At 40.5% G+C, this 20,000-nt stretch overlaps 3 protein-coding genes across 6 annotated transcripts in view; all 3 read left to right on the top strand.

The window, feature by feature from the left end:
* Positions 1–20,000, top strand: part of LOC138024323 (tetratricopeptide repeat protein 28-like) — a 126,394-nt gene that overhangs the window by 10,533 nt on the left and 95,861 nt on the right. The window contains exon 4 of the mRNA XM_068871483.1: positions 2,953–3,154. The gene's annotated coding sequence lies outside the window, so the exon portion shown is untranslated. The remainder of the gene's footprint in view (positions 1–2,952; positions 3,155–20,000) is intronic.
* Positions 1–20,000, top strand: part of LOC138024322 (tetratricopeptide repeat protein 28-like) — a 95,159-nt gene that overhangs the window by 46,259 nt on the left and 28,900 nt on the right. The gene's annotated exons all lie outside the window — the stretch shown is intronic.
* On the top strand, positions 4,642–12,174 carry LOC138023152 (tetratricopeptide repeat protein 28-like). Its single transcript, XM_068870174.1, has 5 exons — positions 4,642–5,488; positions 5,546–5,728; positions 5,786–5,931; positions 5,980–8,218; positions 9,011–12,174. Exons 1-5 carry the CDS (start codon positions 4,642–4,644, stop codon positions 9,028–9,030), a joined length of 3,435 nt encoding a protein of 1,144 aa, XP_068726275.1. The 3' UTR covers positions 9,031–12,174.

The following is a 20,000-nucleotide window of genomic DNA, read 5'->3' as shown; positions in this document are numbered from 1 at the left end:
TTCTACAGCGTACACAAGCTACAACAAGTTGCAAGAATAGTATCGGTGTTGCTAGCGAGACAAAAAATGTGTTGAAAACTTAAACAGTCAACATTGAAAGGGGGAGAGGGGAGTGGGAAAGGGTATTGGAAGCTGGAAAAGGTTTTTTTTTTAATGAAAGTGTCTCAACAATTTTGCAACTTGTTGTAGCAACTGCATAACTTATGTCGGTATTCCTTTCACTGGGTATACCACAGTCAATCATTTGTGAGTGATGCTAGTAATTCATGCTAGCCCACCTTTGTACTGGGTAAGTACATGCCCAAGGAAACAGGTGTTATGTCCAAGCTTCAAACTTCGTCCATGTAAAGGCTGAACCTTTTTTCTCAAAATTCAAATAACAAATGGAGGGTGCGCCTTATCTACGTAAACACCTGAGAGGTTAAATTTCTCAAGATGTCACTGAATAAATATACAACAAACTGAAAGGATGTTGTTGCTGATCATTGCCTTTTTCATGAGTGGTGACTCCTGAAGGAGCCGCTCATTGCGTTCATTGCGATTCTTGTTCTCCAGAATTCTTTCAAGCGATTAATTCTCTTTACTCGAACAAGTGAACATCAACCTACTTGAAATCTGACGGATACCTTTCCGCCACGTGCGAGAAAATACCAACATATTCGTGAGTAATCGCGAGCCAAATGTCCAACCGATTCATTGTGATGCCTATACTCCTCTTCACATTTTCACATAGTTATCTAACCTGTCCCTGATAAGAGGCAAACCATGAAATTGAGCTTGTACCACAGAGTGTGAATCTCCTCGGGGTGGCTTAGAAGCCCGAGGAGATCCTTTCTTGCTTTCAATGATCAAGAAATTTCTTAATTCTTTGGGTTGAACTCACGTGATAAGACGGCCATGTTGGTACCAAAACAATAGAGAAATGTACAAGGAAAGGTTACGTTTATACAAACGTTGGCCGTGTAGCACTTATATTTTAAACAGAATTAACTGAGAGTGTAGTGTAACGTGAAGTGCTAGATTTCTATCCCATATGAACCATATGAGCGTTAGCCCTACTAATGGAACTGGGCCCACACAAGGAGCTCGAGTTTTGCCTAGTAATAGTTTGCATATTAATAGAGTCAAATTTTCGCTATTGTTCTTTCCACCAACATGGCCGCCGTGACGTCAGATGCAATCAAAAGGTAAAGACTTGTTTCCATATCTCAAAGCGCACTTGGACGAGTTGAGTATTCGAGAGCCTTTCGAAGTGATATAAAAACTGATATTGAAAAAAATCGTATTCAGAAAGCATCTTTAAGTTTTATTATAATAAACTCACGCGATAAAGGTATGACAAGACAGTGAAATTCGCCATATAAAGACTTAACTGATATGAAAGCTCATAACAACCACCGTGTCAGTGTTTTGAAACCATAATTGTTTGTCCTTGTTTGTTTACTAGTAGAGTTTCATAGGAACTTCAAAATTTGTTGTCTTATATATAGATATTTTTTCAAAATTCGAGCTGCCAAATTGGGGGTGCGGCTTATACGTGGACTTTTAGGTATTAGCACTCAAAAAAATAAGCCGGACCTTAATACTATGCATGTGACGTTTTATCGGTGTATTGATAGGCTGTTAGGCTCATTAATTATTAATGAGTCGTTGAAGTTAAAGTCAGCAGTAGACTTGCAACCATTGTGGCGTGAGTACGATGCTGTAGCAAGAATCCCCTTTCAGGAAGGGGTTCCTTTCCACTAACTGAAAAAATAATCTCTAGTAAAGTGGGCAACTGGGGGAATATTCTGTGTGTGGATGGTGAGTTGCGGTAAAGCCTTAAGAAACTGCTGTGGAGGCAGAAAGGGGTAGTTCGAGGAAACTAAAGAAATCCCATGATGCAAAACGAAACACTGGTTCCATGAGGCAAACCCAAACAATCCGAAAGTAAAGAAAAGCTGACTGTGATCCATCAGGATCATAAAAATGGCTGAGAATTTTCAGGGATAGAGCGCAACGGAGCAAGGGGGGTTCTAGTCCGGTTGCTAGATCTCTACCCGATCCCCTCGTGCCGATTTAAGAAAGGAAGAAGAGAGAAAAATTATACTAAATCCATGGACACAAAGAGATGCGACCAAATATTTTTTTATCCCTACTACTTGAATAAGTTTGTTGCCTGTTTTTGAATTTCAAGGTTTAATTTCACACAGAGTTTGTTTTATTTATTAACCTTATCTTGAGGTCTCTTTCTCATTTTACAGACTAACCTAAAATATTTTTTCATGAAATTGATTGCTTAATGTGGTAGTATTATTTATTAAATTACCATAACTGAAAACTGCACAAAGATGCCTTTGCATAAGGACCATAACTAAAACAATTTCTTTACCGCTGAGGGCACATAGGGAGCCATTTTCGCCTTCAACCACCCATTTGCCTTTTTTCTCGAGAAGCACAATTCCATTCTGCTTTCAGTATTTCCGGAATTCAGTTTAGGTGAATTGAGGTCCATTGTCTGACTTCAATGTTAAGGGAAGACCATGGTGGCTAAAAGTATATTCTACATTGTCAATTACTTTCATACTGATGGTTGATGTCATGACCGCATACTCATAATAACGGCTGTAGTAGTCAATAATGACCATATTGGAGTGGTCACGAAGGACCTAAGACCAGATCTTGCCAAGGGCATTATTCTGGCAATGCTCCTGGCTTCAATGGCTTTGGCGGATTTGGAGGAGCAACCAGCTGACACTTATAGCAGGATTTGCAGAATTTTGCTGCTGCCTTATCCGATACAAGGCCACCGTACTTTGCTTCTCAGATTTAGATTTGTTCTGACAATGCCTTGCTTGGTAGCACAGTGCGGGTACATCTTTGGACTAGTTGCCCAATCACACACATTTCACCAACAGCTGCTGCATAAGCCTTGCATTCCTCTAATCGACCAGTTTTGATTGCCTTTCTCAGATCTTTCAACTCTTCATCTACTTCAGATGTTCCTCAACTTCTGGTGTGATGATAGCCTCCCACGCAGGCGTGATTAGGGCTTCGTCATACGTTCCTCCCCTACTAACATCTGCTGCTGGCCGTTGAACGGAAGAGGTTTTTCCTTTCAGCAGACGTTCGTGGGAGAACGGAAGTTGCAAAGATTAGTTCTACAGAGTTAAAGGTGAAAATCATTCTGCAAATCTAGTAAAAAACACATAGACGTCTTTTTAAATGAAAAATTATGAATAAAACCTTGATGGTGGAAGAGGATGTTCATAAGAATACATATAGTTACCCAGTTCTTGTAATCTAATATCCGAAAATTTGATAGTTCTAATTCTTTGAAGATTGGGTATGAGTAATTGATTTAGGAACTATTTTGACTGTACTTTTTGCAAAGAAACAAGACTACAAAGATTGGATTTGTAAATGCACAATAATACAATAATGACTATTAGGATAAATTAAACAGTAGAACAGAGTTCTCAAACAAAATTTAGAAAAACAACTATACCTGAAATTAAATGCTATAGATTCAGAGATTTTGTTAGCCAATTGAGAAATACAGAGCTTCCCAAGAAAGATGTTAGTCAAGCACATCCCCAAGAAAGACCGTTCTACGATCTGTTCAATTCTTTAATAATTTTAGCAGATTTGCATTGAAAGATGACGTCTTTTTCTCTCGAGGCTTAAATAGAATAAAGAATTAGTTTTCCGCAAGTTTAGTGTAAGTTTCTTTTCCTTGAACTAGGTAACCAAATAATTAGACGTAAGAGACTAGCATCGTTATATCAGCAGTTGCAAATAAAATCAGGTCTGGTAAATTGAATACATCACTGAAGTCATGAACATAGGTTAAGAAAAATAAGGGAACGAGAATGGATCCTTCCGGAGCACGGGTGCATATATCAATGGACGTTAAACCAAACAAATTTCGCCGACGTAATGGACACCTTAGTATTCACGTTTATGAAGCAGAATTTTTTCTATCCACCGTAACAAAGGCCTTAGAATATAAATGGCATGTTCCCAGCCATCAAGGGCTGTGAACATGCCAGATGATTTCTTGTACATGTCAGTCGGTAGTAAAGAGGTAGTAATACGCAATGTAGTGAAAACATAAACTTGGTGTAATGTATATTGTAATGATGTGGTGTAATTAATTTAAGTTGGTTACAACACGGTTATAGATAATTACTTCCTAGACCAACGTTTAAAATCCAGGGGACATTTAGAGCAGTCTGTATGTCATAAAAAGTGACTGACAATCAGCTTTAAGCAGTGGTATCACAAGAGCAATTTGATTTGATCAGGAAAATATGATTACAAAAATACAAAAGTAATTCTTTGGCAGAGTTAAGTCTGATATGGGACAAAATTATGACAATTAAATAATTCTATTTTGTGCGGTCAATTCTGTCTTTAAAAATTCAGTTTAAATCAGACAAAGGGCAGTTTAATTCAGACAGAGAAGTAAAGAGTTTCAGGTCAACAGCAGAAAATTGTCTTTGTTAGACTCATAATGACAGGCGGTCTCTTTAGTGTTGGTTTGGCTACGTACCTGCAGCATTTGTGGTCAGTGCATTGAATTTCTCATGCTTTCTTTCAAGGAGCGCCCTCGCTTTCAAAGACGACCTTCCTTGTTCTTAAGAGTTCTTGCAATCAAGAATGGCAGACAAAAAGATGAACGTTTTCGAGGAGCATATACAAGAGCTTAGCGTTGCCAGAAAAGAGGGAAACAGAAAAGGGGAGGGTATTGCATATTTCAATCTGGGCAAATATTATTATGGCTTCACTTATTTTGAACAGGCTAAGAGGGATTACAGGGAAGCATTAAGGATTTTTAAGGAAATAGGTCTCATTGCTGGAGAGGTAAAAGCCTGTCGCAATCTCGGCATCGCTTACTACAGTCTGGGCAATTTTAAAAAGGCCAGAAAGTACCTCAAGCAACATCTTAGCATTGCAAAAAAAGTAGGGGATCGGGACCAGGAGGGATGGGCCAATGGAATTCTCGGCTGTACTTATGAAAGTGAGGGCAATTTTAAGCGAGCCATAGAGTATCACGAAAAAGGTCTTAGCATTGCAAAAGAAGTAGGGGATAGGACCGGGGAAGGCTTGGCCAATCGTATCCTCGGCAACGCTTATGGCAGTCTGGGTAATTTTAAGCGAGCCATAGAGTATCATGAACAACATCTTAGCATTGCAAAAGAAGTAGGGGATAGGGCCGGCGAGGGCAGTGCCAATGGTAATCTTGGCAACGCCTATCACCGTCTGGGCAATTTTAAGCGAGCCATAGAGTATCATGAACAACATCTTAGCATTGCAAAGGAAGTAGGGGATAGGGCCGGCGAGGGCAGTGCCAATGGTAATTTTGGCAACGCCTATTACAGTCTGGGCAATATTAAGCGAGCCATAGAGTATCATGAACAACATCTTAGAATTGCAAAGGAAGTAGAAGATAGGGCCGGGGAGGGCAATGCCAATGGTAATCTCGGCAACGCTTATCTCAGTCTGGGCAATTTCAAGCGAGCCATAGAGTATTACGAACAACATCTTAGCATTGCAATGGAAGTAGGGGATAGGGCTGGGGAGGGCAGGGCCAATGGTAATCTCGGCAACGCTTATCTCAGGTTAGGCAGTTTTAGGCGAGCCAAAAAGTATCACAAACGACATCTTAGCATTGTAAAGGAAGTAGGAGATAAAGCCGGGGAGGGCAAGGCCAATGGTAATCTCGGCAACGCTTATCTCAGTCTGGGCAATTTTAAGCGAGCCATAGAGTATGGCGAACAACATCTTAGCATTGCAATGGAAGTAGGGGACAGGGCTGGGGAGGGAGAGGCCAATGGTAATCTCGGCAACGCTTATTTCAGGCTGGGCAGTTTTAAGCTAGCCATAGAATATTACGAACAATTTCTTAGCATTGCAATAGAAGTAGGGGATAGGGCCGGGGAGGGCAAGGCCAATGGTAATCTCGGCAACGCTTATCGCAGTATGGGCAATTTTAAGCGAGCCATAGAGTATGACGAACAACATCTTAGCATTGCAATGGAAGTAGGGGATAGGGCCGGAGAGGGGAATGGCAATGGTAATCTCGGCAATGCTTACTTCAGTATGGGCAATTTTAAGCGAGCCATAGAGTATTATGAACAACATCTTAGGGTTGCAATGGAAGTAGGGGATAGGGCCGGGGAGGGCGGAGCCAATGGTAATCTCGGCAACGCTTATTTCAGGCTGGGCAGTTTTAAGCGAGCTATAGTGTATCAAGAACAATGTCTTAGCATTGCAAAGGAAGTAGGGGATAGGGCGGGGGAGGGCATGGCCAATGGTAATCTAGGCAACGCTTATCTCAGTCTGGGCAATTTTAAGCGAGCAATAGTGTATCACGAACAACATCTTATCATTGCAATGGAAGTAGGGGATAACGCCGGGGAGGGCAAGGCCAATGGTAATCTCGGCAACGCTTATTACAGTCTGGGCAATTTTAAGCGAGCCATAGAGTATTACGAACAACGTCTTAGCATTGCAAAAGAAGTAGGGTATAGGGCCGGGGAGGGAAGGGCCAATGGTTATCTCGGCAACGCTTATCTCAGTGTGGGCAATTTTAAGCGAGCCATAGAGTATCACGAACAACATCTCAGCATTGCAAAAGACATAGGGGATAGGCACCTGGAGGGTTTGGCCATTGGCAATCTCGCCATCGCTTATGACAGAATGGGTGAGCTTGAAAATGCTCTTCTCCTTTTCGAACAACATCTTACTATTTGCAAGGAAACGGAGGATCCAGTAGGACAGGGAATCGGTTGCTATTGGCTTGGTCATGTTCATGAAAATTTAGGCTCGTTGTGCAAAGCCCTTAATTTTTATCGTCTAAGCATAAAACATTTGGATGAAACAAGGCGTCTTCTTCAATCAGAAGATGCATGGAAAATAAGTTTTCGTGACACAAAGCAGTTTGCGTACACAGCTCTATGGACAGCACTTTTAAAGTATGGAGAGGTTGATGAGGCTTTGTTTGCTGCTGAACAAGGACGAGCCCAGGCTTTGACAGACATTTTGAAGTCGCAATTTGGAGTTAATGAAGAACCATCCTCGGCAGTTGCGACGACGGAACCTATCTGCACTGTTATGAAATATTTGCCCTTACAAACAGTTTTCATAGCACTTAAAGGGAACACTATCAGTTTTTGGCTTCTGAGAAGAGGAAGTGGAGTAAACTTTAGGCAAAAGGAAATTGAAAATGGAAGTGCCGCTTCACTGATAGAAACTACTTCGAAACAGATTGGCGCGGGGACTGTTGTCCGATGCGAGAATCGCACACTTGACAAGCTACGCAGACACTTGTTTTGCGGAAGGGAAGCTCTTTCCGAGACCTTTCAGTCTTTTCAGTCTTTGCAGCCTTTGTTTGATGTCTTAATCAGTCCCATTGCAGACTTGCTTCAAGGTGATGACTTAATCTTTGTTCCTGATGGACCATTTTGCTTGGCTCCTTATTCTGCATTGAGCGAGTCTGTTAGGATCCGTACTGTTCCCTCGTTGACCGCTTTAAAACTCATCACAAGTGCACCTGATGATGACTTCTACAATAAGAGTGGAGCTCTGCTTGTGGGCGATCCATGGTTGAAGGAAGTCACTGACGAAAATGGTGAACCCGTTTTCGACGAGTTGCCGTGGGCACTAAAAGAGGTGGAGATGATTGGAGAACTTCTACAGACCACTCCTCTCACTGGAAGAAATGCAACGAAAGCTGAGGTGCTGAAAAGAATGAAGTCAGTTGCTTTAATCCATATTGCAGCGCATGGAGATTCGAAATTTGGAGAAATTGCTTTGGCCCCAAATCCTGAACGCGCATCCCAGATTCCAGAAAAGGAAGATTTTGTGTTAGCAATGAGTGATGTTCCTGCAGTTGGTCTTGGGGCAAGACTGGTTGTTCTGAGCTCTTGTCACAGTGGTCGGGGAGAGGTCAATTCTGAGGGTGTAGTAGGAATAGCAAGAGCTTTTCTGTGTGCTGGTGCCCGGTCTGTTCTGGTGTCACTCTGGGCAATCGATGACGAGGCAACCTTGCTGTTCATGAAAAAATTTTATCAACACTTGGCAGATAGAAAAAGTGCAAGTTTAGCTCTTCAATATGCTATGAAATCTCTTCGGGAGACGGAGAAGTATTCTGCGGTAAAACACTGGGCGCCATTTGTGCTAATTGGCGATGATGTCACGCTCGAATTTGGGCACCACGAGCTTGAAAAGAATGGTAAGTGTTTTTTCGAATATTATTGTAATTACTAAAAGGAATTACATTGTAGAGGTTTTTAGTCAGCAAGTTGTCAAGAGGTAAGTTCTTCACAGAGAAATGGTTTGAAAATTGGTCGCCCATGTTGTTCTTTTACGAGCAGCTTTCGCTAGCCACTGAAATAAGTATTGCCTGCATTCACTGGGTCGGGAACTTTGCTTTCTGCAGATAACCGTTTGAGCCATGCAATGCATGCACTGAAAAGAAATAATTCACTGTTCTCCGGTTACCTGTGTTAAGTGAAGTTTGATATTGAAGGCTTATAGCCTACATGTTACCATAACATTTAGTTGAATAGGAATTGTTGCTATTATCTATAAGCACATGTAATTATGAATGAATGAATGAATGAAATATATGTTTTCTAGTGGAGGTATTGACGAAATGGAGAAGTGATCCTCGCACTTATCTAGACAATTAAAGGAATTGTCTGTTTAAGTAGACACCTCAAAAATTCAGGTTGCTCCAACAGGATTCGATGCAATTGCAATGCTCTACCAACTGAGCTATGAAGCCACACATTTTGGAGCAGGTCATTTTGTTGGGTTCATTTAATTGTTCCTGTGAAGGACTTAAAATTGTCCAGATAGATGAAAGGATCACATGTCCATTTCTTCATATCACATGTAATTATGTACAAACATTGCTATCGATGAAAACAATTTCTTTATTCATTTATCAAACGACGAAATTCCTAATTGCCGTTGAACCGGCTATTTTTTGTCTTTTTCTTTCTTACCTTTTTTTTTTCAGAAACGGCATCCAAACGTTGAGAAAGCTACTTCTTGTACTCCGATGCGTCAGTATGTCGTTTTCCTTACTTCAATTATGATATGAGTTCTTGAAAGCGTTAAAGCATTTAAACCTCATAAACGGTCAAGGAAGACAAGAGATATGTTTTGTTTTTAAAGTATGTTTGTAGACCTAGGGTGGGTTTCTTTGGGTAATGCAAATCCAGATCCTTGTATCCAAAAGCGGATTTCGCTAAAATCTTTACTAAAACCGGAAAAATGGATTATTGATCTGAAGAATTCACTCTCCGAGTGGATTCAGTAGGTCAGATCTGAATCCCGATTTTTAGGATTCATGATCGGTCAATTCTTTGGGAGACGGATCCGAAAACACTACGTTCGGGGTAGCCTTGTGAAAGTACACATTCCCGCCAATTTGCTCGTATCATGGCGAGTTTTCAGTGCCATTTTGTTCTTCAATGTACCGAAAATTTACAGAAAGTCGTAAATTTTTCGCACATTTCCAATTTCATAGAAATTACGCTAATCCTGACCGGCTGAAAGTGGGCTTTAACGCCAGAAAAATCCGTTTTCGGATACTGGGTTCTTTGGGAACGAAATATCCGTGTGATCTGAGATAGTAAATCCATCTTGGATTCTCCCAAAGAAACGCACCCTTATTTTATTCATTTGTAGCTCCGTATTTGAACTTTCCATTCCTTTCCAACTACTTTTTTTTTTTAATTGGCCGAATCTTTGGGAAAATTTTCTAGAAGCTAAAAAACTAGGAACGTAGAAATAACGTAATCTCCTAATTAACATAAGTGGAGGCTTTTAAGACTAGAACTTTTCTATTCAAGAAATTACTAGAAAAAGGTTACTTCCAGAATCAAACAGACAGGACGTTTCTCAGAAACGGGGTTTTTCTAAGATATTGCCGCAGAGGGGCCAAGGGAAAATATTTTTAGAATGGGCGATTTGTTAGGCAAATGTCTAGAATCTAAAAGTACTAGCATTGAAAATAACATGACTGTAGAAATTTAATATCGTGCAAACGTTTGGATATAAGTGATCTTTTTGGGCAATTTCTTAGGGAAACTTCCAGAAGGTTAAAAACGAGGAAATAAGAGTGTTGTTTGATCTCTTAATTAATATGCGTTGGATGTCTTTCTACTCAAATATTTCAAATATCTTTATTTATATTTTTCCAATGTTTCTACTTATTATAATGAGTAGAAATGTTTGATTCTTTAAGGCCGGGACACATTAGGCGATAAGTCGCTGCGGCACGTCTTAGGAACAAGTCGTCGCATCAATTCCCCACGAGTGACACGTAGTTAGGTTTGTGAAAATCATCGTCGCTGCAGCAGAATTTTGTCGCTGCGATCAGTTGCACGAATTCAAACCAGTCTGAATTCGTGCGACTGATCGCGGCGACAAAATTAGCGAAAGCAGCGGTTGTTGCACCGTGTGTACACTTCCTGCAACAAATATGAATGAATCAATGAGTGAGCTCCATATGGTCCGCCATATTGAATGAGAAAACTATTTCACATCCCCCCTCACCCAAGATCACTGCTTGTGCACCGAACAGACGTTGTGTTGCATCGATTTGTTTTGAAAATAATAAACACGGAGCAGCTTGTCCCAGAGACCTGTCCCTGCGACCTGTCGCCCAGAGTATCTCGGCCTTTAGTTTTAAGGCCCATTCAAACGGTTTCCACTTTTGCTTCAACATGAATTCAACATTTTGTTGAACCAAATGTTAGGATTTTTTGAACAGGTCCTTCAACAAAAATGTTGAAAGCTTGTTGAAAGAGTGTTTTATCAAATTCAAACTGATTTATACTTTCATTCAACATTTATTTTGTTCTAGAAAATGTTGGATGGAGCTGAAGCCGTTTAAACAGTTCGTTCAACATTTTCACAGGTGGCCGTAAGTGGACGCGAGAGTCTGGTTTCTTGTTCGTAGTTCCTCGCAGTCAAAACGTTAGCTCAATTTTTGGCGCCATGTTAAAACCAATTGAGCCGTCTCCGCACAACTTGCTTCCAACATTTGCTCAACATCCTTTCAACTTTGAAACCGTTTAAATGGGCCTTTTGAACTTTTAATGCAAACTTATTCGGAGATTACGATCAATGCATAGATTGCTAACTAGGAAACCTCTCAATTCAAACGGGCGGTGAAGTGAGGTATTATCGCCAAATTGGAGGTGATTTAGTCATAGTCTAGTTATTTTGTAAATAACATAATGAAAACTCTAATGCGGTTTAGAAGAGAAAACTGACTGACCAGTGCTTTACTTACAGAGAATTGCGAGGAGAACAAGATGTCCATTTTATTGTCTGTCGATATAATCCGCGCAAATGGCAACTTGAGCATAGTTACAAAGGAGAGTATTTTGTTGACTTTTCAAGCAAGCAGTGAACAGGTTTTCCACCACTCTTAATTTTTTTCCTCCAAAAAATTCAACCTTGCCTATCATCCTGTATTAATTCATTAGCTAATAAACGGATTCGTGTAGTCGCGCAAGCGTGTATTTTGTTTCTGCGACAAATGTATTTTCTCACGTTATAAAATGTTCGCTATTGTAGCTCGGGTGTTTCGGTATTCACACTTAGGTGTGTATAGTACGCATGACTATTTGTAGTCAGGTATATGCAGACATTTCGCGCAGTTCAAGGTCACTGGTGGACGGCATCTCTCGTTACCTTTCTGTAAGGTTTCCTTTTTGACATTCGTACTTGTACGCTAATAGATGGTTTTCACTCACGTGACATGACGGCCATTTTGGTGTACAAAACAATAGAAAATATTTGCGAATAATTTGCATAAAAATAGAGTTCAGACCCCAAGGGAGAGGATGTCTCTTGTTCAAGTACACCAAAATGGCCGCTGTGACGTCACGTGAAAACCATGTATATGATGTAATCAGTGCCGACTATCAAGGGTGTCAGGATGATGTTTGCTCATCCGAGAAGTATTGATATGAGCGTTATAATAGGCGTTTGTTGTAAGCTTTTTTAAGTTGAGGAATATTTTCTTGCCTCCAGAAATGTTGGTCTTTACAGTATAGCTTTGCAGTCTCCAATGTACGCCGCCTGTATATTCTGTATTTTTATTGCCCTTGTGTTAACGCATCATGATAGCTGGCAATAAATGAGATGCCTATTAATTATTCCTGATCCTTGTCTGCGTCTGATGATATTTAGTATGAAAATGATTTGTTTTCGTTTCACTGAAGAGTGATTAGAGAACAACTAAAGTTTTGACAATTTGATTGGTCGACACGATGTTAAGTCCACAACAAAACTGATAAACTTGTCAATCTCTTTCTTCATGGGGTTGTTGGAGTTGTTTTTGAACACGTCTTCTTGTTAGTTAAAAAAAATATCTAGGCTACGGAAAGTTGAAAAATTGCTAGGTAGTTGATAAAATTAGCACTGAAAGCCAATGATTGAATGAAATAAATATTTATATATATATATATTTGAGGTGTGGGTTATAGACGAAAGAGAGAAGTGATCCTCGTACTTGTCCTGGCAGTTGTCGAGATAAGTGTACCCTGATCCCAGGGGTTTTTCTTGAAGCGGCGAGAGAACCGCGAAGACGAGTCGCGAAGCGGCGAGAAGAGAAAACCCTCTGGTTACCTTGGACTTGAATCTCACTTTCATGCAGAGGATCACTCTAATTTCGCTTTCGTCTACAACCCGCACTTCGAATCTTTAACAATTATTCTACGAGGGAGCGCTGGATATGAAGTGATAGATAACCAACGAGGCGCGTAGCGCAGAGGCGGTTATAATCATTTTGTAACCAGCAAGCCCGAGTAGAATAATTGCTTTATTAAAAACTCCAGGATCAACAATTCTTGCATGTATTGTTGTCTAAAGCATCGATTTCTGCCTCGGTCAATTCGGTCCAAAATAGCTTTTGTCGGCCATCTTTTCTCAGAGGTGAAAAAATGTTTTTAGCTCCCTTTATTTCTAACGCGTTTCTTGGCCGTATTAGGTACAGCAGGTATATGAACTGATAGCCTGTGCCCGACGAGTTAATGAAAATGCTGGAAATCCCATATCCGTAGTTCAATTTTTTAGTAAATACTAACTAAGATTGATGCAATTGGAATACCAGAGAGTGGCTCAGTTGGTTGAGCATCGGGCTGTCATGCGGGAGGTCCCGGGTTTGAACCCCGGCCGGATCGACACTCAGGATCTTAAAAGAACTGAGGCGAAAGTGCTGCCTTTGTAATTATAGATGAAAAAGAGAAGTGATCCTCGTACTTTTCTGGGCAGTTGTCGAGATAAGTGTACCCTGATCCCAGGGGTTTTTCTTGAAGCGAGAAGAGAACCGCGAAGACGAGTCGCGAAGCGGCGAGAAGAGAAAACCCTCTGGTTACCTTGGACTTGAATCTCACTTTCATGCAGAGGATCACCTTAATTTCGCTTTCGTCTATGACCTGCACTTCAAATCTTTAACAATTATTCTACGAGGGAGCGCTGGATATGAAGTGATAGATAACCAACGAGGTGCGTGGCGCAGAGGCGGTTATAATCATTTTATATCCAGCAACCTCGAGTAGAATATTTTTTTTATTAAAAGCTCCAGGATCAACAATTCTTGCATGTATTGTTGACTAAAGCATCGATTTCTGTCTCGGTCAATTCCGGTCCAAAACGGCTTTTGTTGGCCATCTTTTCTCAGAGCTAAAAAAATGTTTTTAGCTCGCTTTATTTCTGACGCGTTCCTTGGCCATATTAGGTACAGCAGGTATATGAACTGATAGCCTGTGCCCGGCGAGCCAATGAAAATGCTGGAAGTCTTATATCCGTAGTTCAGTTTTTAATAAATACATTTATTTCATTCATTCATCGAGTCTTTGACGTTTTTCCACTGAGTGGCTTGATAGCTCAGTTGGCAGAGCATTGCTCCAGCATTGTCTTGGGTTCGGATCCCGTTCGAGCCAACTGAAGTTTTCAGGTGTGTGTAAGCGACAATTACGTTTTTTTTTTTTTTTTTCAGTCAAGTGCCAGGGATCACTTCTCTCTTTCGGTCTCTGCTGTGACGCAGATATGGTCGCAGCTATACGATCGTTTTTCAAAACGGATGATTTAACAGGGCCGGTTATTAAGTGCATTTATTATATAGATATTGATGAAATACCAGGATTTCTCCTTTTACTAAAAAATCATATCTTCACTGCGCGCAGTGAACATATCATTTTTATCTTTCACATGTGAGGATATAGGTGTTGTCATGGTAACCAAGACGATTAGCCAATAAAAAGCGAGCTTTCTCTTCATTGTAAGATACTTTTGTGCCTCATTATAATTTTTCTCTACTACATTAACATTTTTATTGCAAAAATTGACATCATCATAACTTTCATATCTTGTTTCATGTTACACAACATGCGTGTTTTAGCGGTTGGTGACCACTTTTTCATCATTTCGAAACTGCATAAAACAAGTTGTTTTAAATCTAGACATTTCATCAATGTCTATATAATAAACAGAACATTACATGGCCGCTTGGGGATACGAATTTTATCTTCTCGTGCTGAAAGTATCTCTCACGAGTGAACTTCGCTCAATCGTGAGAGATACTTGCAGCACTCGAAGATAAATTTCGTATCCTTGCGCGGCCATGTAATATCCTCTATTTATTATATAAATAATGATGAAATACCAGGATTTCTCCTTTTACTAAAAACTCATATCTTCACCGCGCGCAGTGAACATATCATTTCTATCTTTCACATGTGAGGATATAGGTGTCGTCATGGTAACGAACACGATTACCCAATAAAACGCGAGCTTCCTCTTCATTGTAAGATACTTTTGTGCTTTAATATAATTCTTCTCTACGACATTAACATTTTTACTGTAAAATTTTACATTATCATGATTTATTTTTCACAACTTTCATATCTTGTTTCATGTTACACGACATGCGTGTTTTAGCGGTTGTTGACCACTTTTTCATCCTTTCGAAAATGAGAAAAACAAGTTGTTTTAAATCTAGACATTTCATCAATATCTATATAATAAACAGAACATTACATGGCCGCTTGGGGATACGAATTTTATATTCGAGTGCTGAAAGTATATCTCACTCGTTCGCTTCGCTCAGTCGTGAAGATACTTTCAGCTCTCGAAGATAAAATTCGTTTCCCCACGCGGCCATGTAATAGCCTCTATTTCGTCATCCCAAATGTGATCTCATTGACCTTTCTTATCAGATGTAATTGGAATACCAGAGAACTGTCTAATGGTCCCCTCGTTATCAACAACAAAGACATTTCTGTTTTTGTCGGTTCCACAAAAGATCATTAGTTCCTCTCAGCATGGGGTTCACTTTTAAGTTTTTTTTCTATCGCTCAGATATAGTACGAGCTCTTTCATTGGGCAATTATGTGAGCTTTATTCCACAGTTTGTTAATGTTGCTCTGGAAGTGTAACAGATATCTTCGTAACCTTGTTTGTTTTGGGCGGTGCTGTAAGTTACGGCTGCCTGTGTTTTCTGTTCTCTTTATGTCCCTTTGTGGGGGATTTAGGAGCCGTGACCAACAGTTCCTCCGCCAGCTGTACTCTGCATAAAAACAACTTGAAATCACTGAATTTGAGGTTTTTTAAAACAATTTTAACGACAACGTGAGCGTACAAATGCGAATATTTCATTCTATATTTATACACTGAAACCGCTGGTATACATTCAATTTCAAGATAATTCACCCACATTGTACGAAGTGAGTGAGATGAAATAACCGCGAAGGGCTAAAGATTGTGCAAAGTTACATTTAGAAGAGACGTTTTCGTCGCTGTAGTAGATCTTAAAGTCCCTAGTAAAAGGTTTACACCGGTCAAATTGGAAGAAATTACAATAAATGGTGCCATTCTGCAAGGGAAGAAAGACAGTCACTGTGGTTTGAATTCGATGATGTAGAGGAAGTAAAAAGGCCAAATCGGTAGAGGAAATAACAAATTCGACCATGTACCGAGGAAAGAAAGATTCAGTTGGAAATGACCGAATGCCTGCGAAAATTCACTATTTCTACAATTTCATTCCTAGCAGTATAGCACGACAATTGTCAGATGAAACTAATGCCGACATGCCCTAGTTCCTACGAGTCTCCTATATCTCAGTGGTGGAGGATCCGAACTAGTCACGGAAAGGAAGATTCCGTTAGAAATGATCAAAAGCGAGAATACGCCATTGCGGCAATCTCATTCCTTTCAGTATACTGTAAGAGGACAATTGTCAACTGAAACTAGTGTCATGCCCTGCCCTGCCCTATAGCTCAGTGGTAGAGCATCCGAACTAGTCACCGGAAGGAAGATGCTGTTAGAAATGACCAAAAGCGAGAATACACCATTTCTACTATTTCATTCCTAGCAGTGTAGCAGGACAATTGTCAGCTGAAACTAGTGCCATGCCTTCGTTCCCACGAGTCTTCTATAGCTCAGTGATAGAGCATCCGAACTAGTCATCGGAAGGAAGATGCTGTTAGAAATGACCAAAAGCGAGAATACACCATTTCGACAATTTCATTGCAAGCAGTGTAGCAAGATAAGTATTGCCATGCCCTCCTTCCGCCCATGAGTCTCCTGTAGCTCAGTGGTAGAGCATCCGAGCCAGTCATCAGAGTGAAAGGCGTGCGTTCGACTTCTGCAAAGGAGTACTTGGGATTTTTACGGAGTATCCCCGAGTGATCGTCGAAAAATATCCCTCTTCACTTGCTTCATTATTTGTTTGAAGGGTGACCTTAAGACCAGACATGTTTTCTTTTTACTCTCAATATGGTTTTCAGAGCGGGAACGTAATCAAGTGATATCTTCTTAAACAGGATACTTAAGCAATCGATCGTAGGACTCGCACGTATTGCATATTGTACTCAAGGCTAACAGAATGTTAGGTCTCCTAAAGAGAACCTGTCCGCTTATTACTGATGTTAAAGTTAGGCGAACACTTTATCTATCTCAAGTGAAGTGTCAAATTGAGAACGATCCTAGAGAGAGTCCAGAGGCGTGCTACTCGCTGGATACTCAGAACTAAATTCAGCGAGGTCTCCTTTGGCCCCCTCTTTCTGGAATTTTTTTATCCGCCCTTGATTAGTGGCGTGGTTCTATTCCTTCAATGACTGGACAAAGTGTTTTTCATTCCATTTTTGAAAAAATATCGTTATCGGAGAGGATTTTGTGACATTAAACACTTAATGACCAGTCCCGAGGGAAACAGTTCACTTTGTCTTCCGAGAATCTCAATGCTTCCCCGAGGTGCAGCTTAAGGAAACATTGAGAATCGAGGGAAACAAAATGAACTGTTTCCCGAGGGACCAGTCATTAAGTGACTTGTTGTATAGGCCCACATTCTTGGGTAACAGTGCACTGATACCCTCTGACGTCGTGTATTTTGCACTGTTGCCCGCTCAGAGACTTTTGGCGGGAAACGGTTTTTATGTCAGATGTCATGTGACCTCAAAGTAAACAATGAGAGCGAACGCTGCTGGGGGAAAGTTTTCAGCTATATAACAATCAGGAATAATGCCTCTCGCAACCTCGATGGATCGTTGGTCAAAGGGCCGCTGATCTCCCCATCTCAGTTGTAAGCCATAAAAAGGGAAGAATTTCAAGGGAGAGCGACAAAAATATGATGCCTTTAGTCTAAGATAATCGAAAAGCACTTTATAGTTAGCTTAGGGTAATGCAAGCGTAATGCAATTGTTTTTTAATATAGTGCACTGTACCTGTGTTTCTGCCGGTTTAGTTGTTTTTTTTAGCACTTTGAAGGTTCTATCAAAAATTTGTATTAAATCCAGCAATTAATTTACGACAACGCCAGCATTACAGTTTCTTTGTAAATAACAAGGAGAAATTTTACTTCTGACACGTACAGTCCGTGCATTTCATATCTACTAAGAGAAACATAAAAACTTTCCAATATCGTTGGCCAGCATGTTAAAAGGTGAAGGCTTCCATGTTTCCATGATTTTTCGTTGGATCAGCATTTACCGGCCATGTTGTTAGTTAATCACCAGCCATGGCTGGGGCAACATTAAGCGACTGCATAGCATTATTGTCAGATATTTCCTTTGGTTTACCGTCGGAATACGACGGGCGGTAAATTTAAGTGCAATTTTTTTCGTCTCAGATTCTGACATGCTTATTTAAGACAAAAATTACAGTATGCTTATTTTATATTTGGCTTCGACTCAAGTTGAGGCAAAGGCAGCATAAGCAAACATGAGATCACGTTAGAACGAAAGAGTGTTATAGTCTGGTGTTCCTCCACATAACCTCAAACTTGGTGTCCACAAGAAGAGAATGGCAACTGAGAAATGTACCAAAATGTAACACGCACGTGCCGGGCTAGTCTCCTTCGCAGCCGTTATTAGGGTCGTCACGCAACGCTCCTCCCCACTAACGGCTGCTCACGAGAGAGACACATTCCTTTCCCTAAAATTGACCAATAAGAAACAGGCTTCCATATTCTGGAAACTGGTCCAAGTCCCTCTCCATTACTTGAAAGCAAACATGGCGGATCTATCTTCTTCTTTTTCAAAAGTGTGTGAACAATTAAAGTTTAGCGAGTTAAACAAGCATCAAAAAGAAGCGATTATATCTGCAGTGCTGAAGAAAAAGGACGTATTTGTTAGTTTACCAACCGGCTTTGGAAAATCTGTCATTTTTCAAGTTCTACCTATGGTATCTGACGGCTTCACTGGTGATTCTGGCCACATTGTGATTGTTTCGCCTTTGCTTTCCCTCATTAAGGATCAAACCGAACGCTTGCGACAGGTAGGAATATCCTGCGTAAGTCTGAGCGACGCGAGTACGCAGGGAGAAATAGATCTCGTTGAAGGAGGATTTTATTCGGTTGTTTAAGCGACGCCAGAGTCGTTGTTAAAAAATGAATTTGATTGGCGTAGCCGATAACAATAACGTGCCTTCTATTGGTTCTCAAAAACTTAGGCAAAGGAATGTGTTTCTTATGTGAGCAGCCGTTAGTGGGGAGGAGCGTTGCGTGACGACCCTAATAACGGCTGCGAAGCAGGCTAGTGCCGGGCGTGCAGAACCGTTGCTTTTTGTTTTGTTTTGTTTTTCTTTGCTCATTACTGACTTGTCTTTTTGGCGTTTTCAACTTCTATTTTGCGCGTATAATTTTCCTGGCTGATTTTCCCTACCGGAAAGGTCTTTTTTCACCTTCTATGGTGCATTCAGCAAACAACAAACTTTGAAGGGCTACAGAGGACAGAAGGTTGAAAGATGAAAGAGCTTGGTAACGAACCTCAGGTTGACAGGGGATAATAACAGAAGAGATGTCATTTTACCTTTAACGCCTCGGCCTTGATCCAAAATCCGCTTGTGCGACCCAATTTTAGTAAGGGATTTAAAAATCAACGACGCAGCGACATGAATCAGAACGCCACAAGACAACTGAAAAAGAAATGTGTGTCGCACGTGCAGCACAATTACTTTTCCTCTTTTAACTGATAATTTTTTTTTTTGGCTTTTTGGCGTTGTCATTGCCATGTAACCACCATCGTTTCTTCCCTGATATCATTTGACGAGCAATACATTTGCATTTCACGTGCTTTTTTAACTTTGGTAACTTCGTTGATCCTGAATCTACAACGTGAAATGACCAAATCTCAATGGAAGACGTAAACACAATAGCATTTTTTTAAGTGTTAAAATACCCCTCCAAAATATTTCCTCTAAAAGAAGGCCGAGAAATACAGTGGAACCCCGTTAATACGACCACCCTCGGGCCATGGAAATTTGGTTGTATTAACGGGGTAGGGTCAAATTATGATGCAAAATGCTTTTCAACTATATTCTACTACAGTACACGTATACCTTTGTATGGGCGGCCGTCACCGCCAAAAATACAAGCCTTGTAAACTGTTAAGAATAAACGGAATTAGTCTAACTGTCTTTTGTAGAATGGTTTATCACAATTTAAAACACAAATGGACAAGTCACGTTTGGAGAAATGAAATACCCAAACA

Source organism: Montipora capricornis, chromosome 11 (assembly GCF_036669925.1).
Source record: "Montipora capricornis isolate CH-2021 chromosome 11, ASM3666992v2, whole genome shotgun sequence".
Taxonomy (NCBI): domain Eukaryota; kingdom Metazoa; phylum Cnidaria; class Anthozoa; order Scleractinia; family Acroporidae; genus Montipora; species Montipora capricornis.
The sequence above is the reverse complement of the archived record's forward strand: the minus strand, read 5'-3'. Positions and strand labels throughout refer to the sequence as shown.